Source organism: Telmatherina bonti (assembly GCF_933228915.1).
Source record: "Telmatherina bonti genome assembly, chromosome: 2".
In the NCBI taxonomy this organism is placed as follows: Eukaryota; Metazoa; Chordata; class Actinopteri; order Atheriniformes; family Telmatherinidae; genus Telmatherina; species Telmatherina bonti.
Window position 1 is genome coordinate 37,441,962 of NC_136620.1, and position 13,096 is coordinate 37,455,057.

At 40.6% G+C, this 13,096-nt stretch overlaps 1 protein-coding gene across 4 annotated transcripts in view; it reads right to left on the reverse strand.

The window, feature by feature from the left end:
• Nucleotides 1-13,096, reverse strand: part of abcc8 (ATP-binding cassette, sub-family C (CFTR/MRP), member 8) — a gene marked incomplete at both ends in the record, with an annotated part of 71,701 nt that overhangs the window by 39,763 nt on the left and 18,842 nt on the right. For all 4 annotated transcript variants that reach the window (XM_079250106.1, XM_079250107.1, XM_079250105.1 and 1 more), the window contains 7 exons: nt 698-843; nt 1,259-1,299; nt 3,765-3,927; nt 5,041-5,175; nt 10,808-10,963; nt 11,094-11,258; nt 12,240-12,428. In XM_079250106.1, the coding sequence (XP_079106232.1) occupies nt 698-843; nt 1,259-1,299; nt 3,765-3,927; nt 5,041-5,175; nt 10,808-10,963; nt 11,094-11,258; nt 12,240-12,428 (995 nt within the window). The remainder of the gene's footprint in view (nt 1-697; nt 844-1,258; nt 1,300-3,764; nt 3,928-5,040; nt 5,176-10,807; nt 10,964-11,093; nt 11,259-12,239; nt 12,429-13,096) is intronic.

The window sequence follows — 13,096 nt, forward strand, 5'->3', positions numbered from 1 at the left end:
TTATTTTATGTTTATCATCCAGTTTATCATCCATACTGACGCCTGCTTTTTGTGCTGTGTCCTGCAACAAACAACAGCTTCGGCATCACCTACATGCTAAAGTGGGATACATTATTCATCACTTGCATTTGACCATCTACAAATCATCATTAATTCTCTTTAGCCTTCTGAAACCGTTTTTTGTTTCCAAGAATGAACATCATTCATTATCATTTCATACTTTTTGCCTGGATTGGTACTTTAGCAATGCACACTTCCCTTAATGATAAAAGAACACCCCTAAAAATGGCTTTTAAATTTGCATTCTCATTGTCCTGTACAGCCAAATACAAGCAGGAATCCATACAATATGTTATGTAACTGTTGTATAAGAAGATAAAGGGTTGACAGGATCAATACATTGATAAGATCTGTGGATGATACGATCTGCTGCTCTGCAGCAGCCCATTCACAAAGGATGTTGTGGTTTCCAAAGTAATTGTGAAGCTCATGGATGAAATGAATAGCTGTTGCTGTCAGAGAGTATTTTACAAAGTGGAAGAGAAATGTGGGTGTAAATGCTTCATCCAATAATTCAGCTGATCCATCTCCTGCAGGAAAAGGTCAAGAGCTTCGTGTAATCATGTTGCTTTTCACAACTCTGCTGTTTGTCTGTAGAGATTTACTAATCGAGAATAGAAACACTTTGGTTTCTCACCTTACAAGAGCCTTAACGGTGGAGCGCACCACACTGGAGAGGAGGAAGAGAGGGGTGACCAGGATGTGAAAGAGGGACAAGGAGGCAAAGGCCACAGCTGGGGACAGATCAGCATCCTCAGAAATGTGGACATGGACCACAAAAGTCTGCAGGATCACAAAAAAAAGCACAATGACTGAGGTTAGACTGCAAAACATTCATTTACTTTAATTACGGAGTATCTAACATTCATGTGTGACAAGGTCAAAGTAAAACCCGATCAGAGAAAAACAAAATAGCAGTTCAGCTTGTTTTGTCCTCTGAAGGATGGTTCGTCTGCAAGTCTTCCCTGCTCCATAGTGTCTGGCTTTTCGAACAGTTTCCCCCCTCAAGTCGACAGCTTCGAAGGACTTCTATTAATACCAGCAGGATTTAGTGGTGTGCTGTCAGAACGTCCTCCCCCAGGTCACTGAAATGTTGTCTGTCTACGTCTAACCGTCTCTTCTCTGTCCTACAACAGGATTAAAAGACATCTCCAGGAGAAGGAAATTAATTTTAAAGTGAATTAATGGGGGAACTCACCGTCAGCACAGCTGCAATGGGAATAGCTGCATTCATGAAAACTGGAAGGAGAGAAAAGCCACAAGTTTTTACATGTTTAAACGGCTAAAACAACCCATGTGCAGTCGGACAAAATGATATTATTTCTGTGTTTTGACGTTTCCTCATAAAATATCACAGATTAGCAACTGCTTCCTGTAATTCACACCTGTGTCCAAGCTGTGTGGAGTTTCCCACTAAACTCCACCCTACTCTTCCCAGTTCCCCTGATGGCCATGTTTTCTCTGCATGAGCACGCATGAAGTGTTCAGACAAAACCAAACTAGCAACTTAACAGTTTTAATGGCAAGCTGACGCTCATTGTGCTCATTCCTTAAGCCATCGCTGTCCTGCAGCGTCTCCACTAGTGGCAGAAGGATTGGTGTATATATCGATAATGTTAACACCAACACTGATATCAATATGGATTGATCCTTTTGGAACAATATCAATGCTTTACAAACAGTCTTTAACATGAGATATAGTTGTTTTAAGTGGCAATCTTTAGTTTTGACTTCTTTTTTTTTTTTTTTACAGATTTCTGATATACCGATTTTGTCCAACTCTTAATTTCCAATCCCGATATCAACCGATACTGATATTTTTGGAGAGAGTTTTGCCAAACAGACACAAATATCTGGAAAACTATACATGACATCTCTTATATGTTGTCAGTTTGAGTTAGAAGAGATTTAACTGAAGAGTTTGATATAAAATATGGGCACATTGTGAAAAACTTTTGCGATTAAAAAAAGTAAAAACCGATACTGACAATTTATGATGTTGATTTTAATGTCAATATCTACTGATAATATCAGACATCTGTAGTTTTTAGTGGATTTGGTTCACCTTGATGACAAGCCACCTACATGCCCATAATTAGCTTCCAACTTTGTTGTTCATTTAGTATATTAATTTCCATGAATTATCCAGCAAATTTAAAAGTATTTGTATACAATACAAAACAAGCCCTTTATTTACTTGGTGTTGGATCCAGAGCTAAGTATAACACACAACGCTTTAATTGAGGACGCTGAATCACTTTTTAGCAGCATTTATAGCAGCTGCCACATGCTAGCGACTGGATATCAACACACTGGTCGTTTTGAACGAGACAATGGCTGATTTATCATGAAAGTGGACATAACTGGACAGAGGAATAGCAGAGAAGGGGACAGAGCCAACGTTGGACTGTCTTCAGCTGGCAGGAGAAAGTAAAGAGTCGAAGCAAAATGCAAGATGGAAGCCGAATCAGTCGTCATAAACAGCACTACAGCGGGGAAATCTGCCGTGTGGCTTTTCAATACAACACAATGGCGATCTCAGCTGGCGTTCCCTCAGGCACATTTCGGCTCCATTAACCTGCTGGTGAACCACCAGTAAAGTAAAACATCACTTTCTCACAGCTTTAGCAGCTGGAATGTCGCACAAACATGTTTTATTGTAACGCAGCAGTGAAATACACAGATTTTAACCATAAAACAAGGAGAGATGATAAGGGATAATAACCGACGAGGTGTCCATTATCAGAAATTAATTGACGACACGGGGGCTTGAACCGTCCGACGCGAAGCGGAGGTTTCCATTCATTTCTGACTATGGAAACCTCGGAGGGCATTATCCCGCTTATACCATGGTCACTCACAAAGGAAATAATATAAGATGAATTACTAATGTTGTTTTTGCTGTTAAAATAATGTTTTTCACAAGAAAGGGCAGAGCGGACTATTTAATGTCTGTTGTTGTGGCGTTTCCAAGGTAACCGGGTTGTGTGTGTGTGTGTGTGTGTGTGTGTGTGTGTGTGTGCGCACGGCGCGCCATCAGATAGAGTCTGAAAGATAAAAGAGCGTTGAACGGAAGTGTCGTCCCCCTCCTCTTAACGGATTCCAGTGAAAATATGATTATTTTTCTGCCTGAAATAAATATTTCTTCACAATATGAAGGAAATCGGGGAGGATGTTTATCAAGTTTATGTGATGTCTGACGTTGTCAGTCATATTCTTTCTGCCCGTTTCTCGCTGACATTTCTGTTGCCACGGTTACCAACTGCTGTTTGAGCCAGCGCACTGATTTAGAAATATTGGGCCATTTGAAAGTGAAATACTGTGAAGTGCTTTGTTCTAAATAATCAGTCAAATTGTCAATGAAGAAGTTCTGATTGTGATTATTAATTTTAATGACCTATCAGGCCAGCAGTCATGCAGACTTCATACGTGAGACTGAAGATAACATGGAGGACCGACTGGGGGAAATAAATCAATACTGATTGGCAATAATGCGCCCCTGTGTGTTGGGTTAATGGGAAGTGAATGTTAACACAATAATCAATGACAGCAATGCTCATAAAACATTAGTTGCTGTCACAGCTACTTTAGCTGAGTTCCACTAAATGTATGAGTGAAAACTTCCTGCATGGTATTCAGGAAGAAACATTACATTTCTGTGCGTCTGTAGTGAAATGAAATGCAAACAGATGAAACTGTCATACTGGATATGGATGTGTAAAGAGCAAAGGCCTGCAGGCTGGTGAGCTCTTTGCCTCGAGTCTCTTCCACACTGTCTCGGAAGACGTTCTCCCAGGCGTACAACTTCAGCAACTTGATGCCTCTCAGCAGCTCGTTCGTCTTCTTTAGACGCTCGCTGGAGTATTCCTGAAACAAGAAACCGTAATCTAACAAACCAAGGACGCATAACCTGCATGAGGTTGATAGAAGAGCACTCAGAGGCCAGAAGGACTTAAATGTTGGGTGAATCTTTGTGTTACACTGGTGAATCAAAGCTGCAACTAGGGCTGGGCAATATGACAAAATCTCATATCCACATAACTATTTTTATATCCCCATGACGACAAACATCACCATATAAATTGTTTGTGTAATTTTGTGTCATCAGTGATGTGTCAGATGTTGTCTTGGCAACGGCAGCAGTGATATCCTTCCATCTGGGGGAACTATGGCCGTATGGCGTTCCACAGGTAATACCTGTTGCAGCGTTTGGTCTGGAGTTTATTATGAGCTTTCGCCTCCACTTGATGGAGCTTTTGCTGCTTTTGCTGCTTTTGCTCGTTGACTCTATTCTTTATTCTGCATTCTTTATCCTGATGCCTGCGCAGATGATGAAATGAGTTAGTTGTGTCGGAGTCCGTTGTTGGGACTGTGAGCTAGTCTGTTGTCGGTTCCACGTCGGTCTTTTTATATCCAAACCGCATCCATGCAACAGAAGTTTTCCTCTTTTATAAACAAACTCATCAGTTTGAGTTGGCTGGTCATCTTTTAGTGAATTATCCTGCTCTGAAACACGTCTGCTACCATCTTCCTCCATGTTTGTTCATGTATTGCACTGTGCTGCATGCCATAAAGCGCATCTTGATGTAAAATACTGCAGTAAAGCACCTTATCATGGCTTAAACAACAGAGCCACAAATGAAACGGTAGACATTTTCTATCATCCAAACGATATACATCATCATATCGCCCAGCCTTAGCTGCAACTTAAAATAGAACTGAAATTTTGCATGAATAACAGGACTGCTAGAGAAATCAGACCTGATAATATGTCCAAATATTTCCTTCTGAGTCATAAATCCTTTCCTCATAATGGAAATAATGTAAAGAAATGTAGTTCAAATAATTCATCTGGAGTCAAAAATAGACTTTCAAAGCCTCTCACCATTTAACTTTGGACATATTTAATTTTGAAAGACAAAGTGTGATCGTTAAAAAACAAACACATAAAAACACTAAAGTTTTGATGTCAGTACTCACCAGAGTGCTCTTTTGTGTCTGAGACAGCTTTGTCGCCACAAAGTATTGTACCGGCGCTAACAGAGCGATGACGGTCGCTCCAATCAAGGCACTGATTCCCAAGAGGTAGTAGAGGAGGATCACCCCCACAATTATCTGAGATGAAGACAAACAAAAACATTTTAAGTGGTGAGAACACTAGACTGTTTCTGAAGCGGTGTCTTGGACTCACACAGTAAACCCTCCAGGCGGCAGCACCCATCATACATTGTGTCTTCATGTTTTATGAGGTGCAGCAACGCTGAGCACACGCAGCAGCATACATGAAAACAGATCCATTCATCAGTCCAGGTATGTCAGAGACATCAGGACAAAGTAACTACTGAAGCGAATGACTGCTGAGTTTCATTAGTTTGGATTTTCCCATTGGCACACTTTCCTCCCACAGCGGTTAACAAGTAGCATTTACTTCAACATCCTCATCGAGTTAATTAATGAATTAGAAAGGATGCTGATTAAATATTGATCAAACTGAGCTTTCCTTATTGTTGTAAGCTGTCTGGAATTCCACACACCAGTAACATAAACACGTTTCAGCCCATCCTTGGCTCCTCTGCAGCCTCTTATTGGCATCTAGCAGATTGCTGAAAACCAAATAGAGATAGATGCGACATTTCCTCCTCCTTTCATCGGTCAACGGATAATGTGTGCCACTAGAATAAAGGTGGGTGATGGGTAATGGAACAACAGGATGAGATTTTCTCCTCCTTTTCACAAGCTATCCCTCAGGGAGTCAGCCATGCACGCTACCAACCCCCACACAGCTTCAGTCGGCTCCTACACACCTCATCTGAAAGGGGTCACACAGCACCCAGGACCACACGCTCCTTTCTCAAATGCAACAATCCAAGTCCAGCAGCAGCATTTCAGAGCTCGGGAAGAGGTGACTGGTTCACCAGAGCGACTGCAGATTAGTCTGCAACTAATTAAATAGAAATCCTGGAAAATTTACTTAGATTTTTCAGTCCATGCTGAAGAGACACAAAAATGGACTTGAGCGAAGCAGGAAAGTATTTTTATTATAGTCATGCTTCATGTCCTTTAAATGACAAGAAAAGTCCATTTAAATTCAAGAAAGCAATGATAATTTAGCAGACACTTTGCAAGGCCTTTCTACTTTATTTTATTTTTGCCCTTCATTTGCTTTGTCCTTCACCCGTCAGCATGTGCACATATAGGATATAAATGGCAAATGGCATGGTAAAAGGTAAATGGTAAATGTAAATGGCATGGTGCCATCTCAGATGTAAAGCAACGACTTGACGATGTACAGACTGAGAGGAGAGGAGTAAATAGACCCTTTTCACTAAGTCTTATCATGTCAGAAACACAAAAGTGAAGCCAGAGACGTAAAAAAAAAAAGACTGAAATCCTTTCAGATTCTGATTTTATGGTTCAATAGCAGCAGCGGCTCTCAAAGCATCATCCCGTCAACGTGGTTCTGCTACATACTGATGCTGCTCATCTGAAAGAAGCAGGACTGAGCGTGGCAGCTCGTGTTTGAGGGTCCTGTTATCGACAGGACATGGAAACACACAAAAGAACTTTTAACTATTGCAAGTCGAAACCTCGTCTGTTTCTGACATGAAACATGTCGAAGGATGAAGCGCCAGAGAAAATCTGTGAAACATCAAAAAGTCGCTGGTGAAGCTGAAAAGCTGCCTGGCACATCCCATCAGGACAGAAGTCAGTAAAGATCCAGAACAATAGATTCAATCACTGTTTGATGCTGCCAGGTTCATACGGACGGTGAATACTAATAACCCTGGAACATCTGTGATCTCGGTGGGGTTACGGCACCTGCGAAGGCAAAAACATCCAGTTTCTCCGCTTCCTTCTTATTTTTCCTTTTGTATGCATAAATGTCAAGTTTATATCTTCTGACGTTTATGAACTCTGAGGATTTTTTCTTTTATTTGGGTTTGATTTGCTGCAGTCAGAGAGAAAAGAGAGAATGTAGTCAGTGTAAATATAAATGTCAGTAGGCTATACAATCAGATAAGTGCTTCAATTTGTGCTGAAACAATTTTGTCTAGGTTGTATTTAAACACACAAAGACTCATCTCTTTCATCTTTGCAGCATTTGAGAATGATTATCTGCTTATAAACCTTTTCATGTGAGTGCTAAGCTGACCTTGGGACAGTTTTTTCTGCTCTAAAGTGATAAGAGCCTTTTCTCTCCTAGCATAATGCAACGTGACAACAGAAGCCAACTCTGTGTGTCTAATTGTATTTCAGTACAGCACTGCTAATTTCTGTGGAAAAAAAAGTCAGTTTTAAGTGAAACGTGAAGCTTGTAATGTTTGTAATTGACCACGTGCTGTAAAGCAGATTATAATCCATGACTAAGGTGTTATTCTGCATTAAAAAGTGGTGGAAACAAACATTGTTGGATTAAAAAAGCAGCTTTAGAGGCTTTAAATAAGGTAAATGGTATGAGGTCAGAGAAGATAAGCTGGGGGGTAAAACACTGCGCATTGCTGGATTAAACGAACAATGTTTGTTTCAACATAAAACAAACAAAAAAAAACATCCATAAATACTGCATGAAGTTATTAGAGTTTATGTAAAAACAATAAAACTGCTGAAATGTTAAGATGCAATGGGTAACAATCAAAGTTTCTGTTGCTGACAGGATGACACAAAAGCATGTGTTTACACAAACATATACCTGAAACATGTCTAAATAATGTCTGGCCCATTCTGCACCTGATTTAAATCCAGCAGAGGAGCTTAAATACATTTACAGTGAAGGCGGGCAGTGAATGCATCATTTTCAGCACCTTTTAGACGGCTGTAGTCCCGGTTTCAGAAAATTCAGCGTCAACAGATCAGAAATGTTCAGCTAAACTGGTCACAAGATATTCCTGAAAGGAAACAAGGGTCATTTTTTATTCCTACTTTTATTACCTTCACAGCAAAAACAGAATTATCAAAATTCCTGGGAACTGTAGTTTTTTTTTTCATTATTATCGAAAAAAACCAAAGTGCTGATATTGTGCATCTGTACTGTTTATTGATATTTTTCTATTTTTATTGATTTTACTGTATCATTATGTCCCATTTTTGTATTAATCTGTTAATGTATGATTGTCTGCAGCTGAACTTGCACTATGTGCCCGTGACAAATTTCCTCATGTGGGACAATAAAGTTAAATTCAATTCAATTATTTGATCTTTTATTATGTTTTTTTCTTGTGTTAATGTATTTTGTGTACTTTGTACCATTGGACACACATCTTCATAAACTTATTTTTCTTTTTTGACAACAAATATAACATTTGATGCTACTAGAAGCTTGTAGCACCAACAATCAGCTGTTTATTAATGCTGTAAACCTGTTCTGAGTGTAAATGACACGTAATGTGGCTGAAGCTCATCTGTACAGATTTAATAAGTGTATTCTCGTCTCCAGAGCTTCTCCTGTAATTATCTCGGCTCTCAGCGTCTCTCATTTCCAGCTTTTATGGCTGTTTGTTTGTTTGCTAATTGCTGTTTCTCCTTTTCCAGTGCTTATCTCGCTGCACATTGCCTGCAACCAGCTGTGAGCAGATAAAACATATAAGAAATCCCAGCAGGTGTTGCATGTTTCTGTGTAGCAGGTATAGAAATATGCAAAAATACTGATTTCTTGCTATATAAAAAACAGTTTCTCTCCTAACTTGATGTGGAGGAAATGATAAAGAGAATTTCTCAGTAGGTGAATAATGACATGAAAGTGATCTCTTGTAGAGCTTTAATAGAGAAAACAATAGAGAGAATGAAACCTACAACGGGTTCACAGACAGCTCTGGTTCCTGCAGGTTTCCTCTGATGATTCAATCCTAGAGGACATAATTGATCTCCTGGTTTGCCGATATTGTATTTTTATTAAATACAACAATGGCTGTGATTTCTCATGAGATACTAATGCTGTCTGATGGCCGTACTGATTACAGAGTATCATAATAAACTTTTCTTATTGAAAAGCATCTCAAAGGAAGAATATCACAGGTTTGAATTCGACCGCGCACACCTTCAACAACACATCTGTCTCACTCTCACAGGGACTCTAACTCCCGGTGTTTCACATCCTCGCATCATGCTGCACACAATACTTTATTTCCCACAAGATCCATAGCTTTGTTCTGAATGAGGCTTAAAGGATGAAACAAACACACTGAGCAGCAATATGTAGAAAAACAGAGAGAACATGCTGCAACATGGCAGACAACACGCCAGAGTTGAAGAAAAGGAGTTTAACCGGCACCTTTGAGACGAAACTCAATCACCTCGAGCTGCAGGGAGAAACGTGCAGCAGCTAAATTTAATCTTAATCCTCATTTATACTCCTGGACTAAAGGAAAAAAAAAAGGTAGTTTCTACAGAGAAATAACATGAAATCCAGCAGAACTGGGCTGCTTTAGTCTTTATTGGAGTAATATTTGACCCTGTCCTGTCCTTTGGCCCACATATTAAGCAGGTTACTAAAACAGCCTTCTTTCATTTACGTAATATAGCCAAAATTAGGGACATTCTGTCTCGGAGTGATGCAGAAAAACTGGTTCACGCTTTTGTTACTTCGAGACTAGATTACTGTAACTCTCTATTACTGGGCTGTCCTAAATATGCCCTGAAAAGCCTTCAGCTGATCCAGAATTCTGCAGCCAGAGTCCTGACCAGAACCAGCATGAGAGATCATATTTCTCCAGTTTTAGCCTCTCTTCATTGGCTGCCTGTTGAATCTAGAATAGAATTTAAAATCCTTCTCCTTACATATAAAGCCCTCCACAACCAGACACCACTATATATTAAAGACCTCATTGTTCCTTATATACCAAGCAGAGTACTTCGTTCGCAGACTGCAGGCTTACTTGTGGTGCCTAGAGTCTCAAAGAGCCGAGCAGGAGGCAGAGCCTTTGGTTATCAGGCCCCTCTCTTATGGAATAAGCTCCCAGTTAGTGTTAGGGAAGCAGACACCCTCCCCACCTTTAAGACTAGGCTGAAGACTTATCTTTTTGATAAGTCTTATAGCTAGGGATGGTTAGCATCCCTTAGTTATGCTGCTATAGGTTTAGACTGCTGAGGGACATTTCCTGATACACTGAGCTTCTTTCTTTTTCTCTTTATCTCTTTCTTTTACCCCCCATAACAGTGTTGCATCATTAACATGTATGTCTCCTGTCTCAGCAGGTCTCCCTGGCCGGGAGTAGCAGTTCCTGTTGTCTGTTGTCTTTCTGTCCTCTTCCCCCCCACACAGCAGAGGCAGATGGCTGCCTGTCCTGAGCCGGGTTCTGCCAGAGGTTTACTTCCTGTTAAAAGGGAGTTTTTTCCTTCCCACTGTTGCCAGTGTGCTTGCTCAGGATGGGAGATTGAGTTGGACTCAACTCAATCTGTTGGTTTCCTTATATAGGCTGTTATGAATTGGCCTTCATTATGTTTTCCCCTCTGTCTGTAAAGCGTCTTGAGATGGCATTGCCGTGATTTGACGCTATATAAATAAAGTTGAAATTGAATTGAATTGAAATGGCTTTGAAAAGGTTTTTTGAGGAAATAAAAACAGCTAACATGGAGACAACTCTGCAGGATTCAGAAGGATGCAGTTATCTTCTTCTTTTCCACAAAACAAACCAGACACAGACACGTCAGCTGCTAAGCGCCCGCAGAGACACACACACAAACGTCTCCCTGCGGATAAACCGCACATGCATCTGCACACAAAGCCGAGCAGAAAAGCAGCATTTCTTACCTGGACTGGCATGGCCCACAGGTTAGGACAAAGGAAGAAGAACCACATGAGCTGGTTGGTATCTATGGCAACCAGGTTGCAGATCTGAGCAACAGTCAGCTCTCCCATGGAAATGTTGGACGTGCACAGACGCATGATCTTGTTGTAGATTTTTGTCTTGAAAGAAGACAAAGAACAAGTCATTTTTATAAAAATATCACCAGTGGAGAAAAGGTTCGGATGTCAACAGTGTGTCCTGAAAATAACTCTGTTCACGTCTTTATAACTAGAGAATATCCGAGCCTACCTGTATGGCGCCACGCAGGTTGATGCCAGTTTCAATGGCCACGTAGTAGGACGCCTGGAGGAAGGTCCTCTGCAGGAGCAGGGTGATGAAGAGCAGCACTGCCAACACATACGCATTCTCCAGAAACTCCTTGGAGGAAATGAAATAGATACCAAGCAGCTTCATCTGGAGACAGAGTCAGGCAGAGCCAGGAGGAAGGAAACACACACGGTGATTTATCATGGTTCGTCAGGCTGCAACCGGAAGGTTAATGAGACAGAATTCATCCATCAACACTGGCTTTGACCTGCAGAGTTTTTCTCTGCAAGCATTTAAAAGCAAAAACTACAATTATTCATATAAAACTAAGACACCCATTTTACAGAATACCTCAAGCTTTATGTGGCACACAGTTAAAATCAAATTAATGCATCTCCCACTGCTGATATGCAGATATGAGCTGGGAGAATAATGCATTTATAACAGACTGACACAGTATCTCCCTCAACGACTAATTAATTCTGCATCAGGTGGAGATTATTAACTCAGAATAAATTACAAATTATTGATTGAAAATGTGCTTCAACAACTCACCCATGAAATTTCTTACTTCTTCCTTCAGTCTCTGAGACAAACAGTAATTTCCCTGCTGCAGTTGTTTCTGTCTACAAAGTGTCCTCTTTCCCTCCTCGCCAAACCAACCCCACTCCGAGGAATATGTACTTTTATGATTCCCAATTTAACTTTTTATATTTAACTGGCAAAGACTTCCAAAAAATAGTCGAGGAGTTTTGTTTAATTGCAGATGGATGCCTGAGAGGCCGTGTGCCCCGAGTGGAATCCAGGAAGCTGAAAGAGCTCCAGCAGCAGCAAGTCTCGTTTATTTTTAATGAGGCTTCAATTATGCCTCATGGAGCAGGTGTACTGGGACAGAAAGGGCATCATAAATGCCTTAACTGGGAACTTCCAGAGCCAAGAGGTGGTCATGAGACACCTTCATCTTGTGTTGTTTATCTTTCCAAATAACGTCTAAAGTGATAGAAAGAACTTTAAGTCTCAGAATTTGGTATCTTGGGATGACAAATGTCATAAATGATCTGTTTGAATTGTCCTCTTTCAAGGAAAACATGCATCTTTATTAATTTATTGTTTTCTCTGTGGCCTCACCGGTTGCTGAATGGTACGATTGTCTTTGCTGATATGATGAACGATGCCAGAGATGCAGAGAGGACCGGCAAAGCCCAGAAGATCGGCCATGAAACGAAATGTGATGCTGAGGATGAGAGGTCTCCCAAACGCCTTCCTCAAGGCCAACCAGATCCACTTTGGACCTTGGGGTGCTGTGCCTTGTGGACTCTGAAGGAAGGAAAAACCAGAAAAAAAGAAGCTCAGTGGCTGCTGAAGAGCAAAAATTTATCTGGACACTGTAAACAGCAAACTTTTTAAAATGACAATCTGTCAATGACACGAGTTTAAAGACGATATCTGCTGCTGTTTTTTGTAGAGAGATGCATGTTTGTCAAAAAAAAAAAAAAAAAAAAAAAAGTACTACCAGGCAGAAAAACAAAATTAAACCAGAAAATTTCAGAAGAAACTTTAATGTCTGCCTTTGCAGCTGCTGTCTGCACCCCGGTGTGGCAGCTATCACCTGTGTGGCTGCTGTGCTGACAAAGGTCTGAATGCAGGACAGCCGAGTCTGGTCCTGTGATCTACTATCCTGCAACCCTTTTCCAACACACCTGAATCAGCTGAACGGTCAGTAACGAAGCTGGATGACATGTCGGTGAGGGAACGAAAAAGTCGTATAAAATATGTCAAAAGTGTTGGAGAAACTCATGGATGTTGTTTATTTCACTCTAATGTGAACGGAACTTAAACATTTGAGAGTTAAAAAGACAAGAGAATCACGTTTAGGTGTGAGAGTCTAAGTTTCTGTTGAAAGGTGGTTAATGGGAGAAAGAAGAAGACTTTCTGATGCTTGGAGCACCGGAGTTTAAAATGCGTAAGCCGCAGCTCGTTCACAC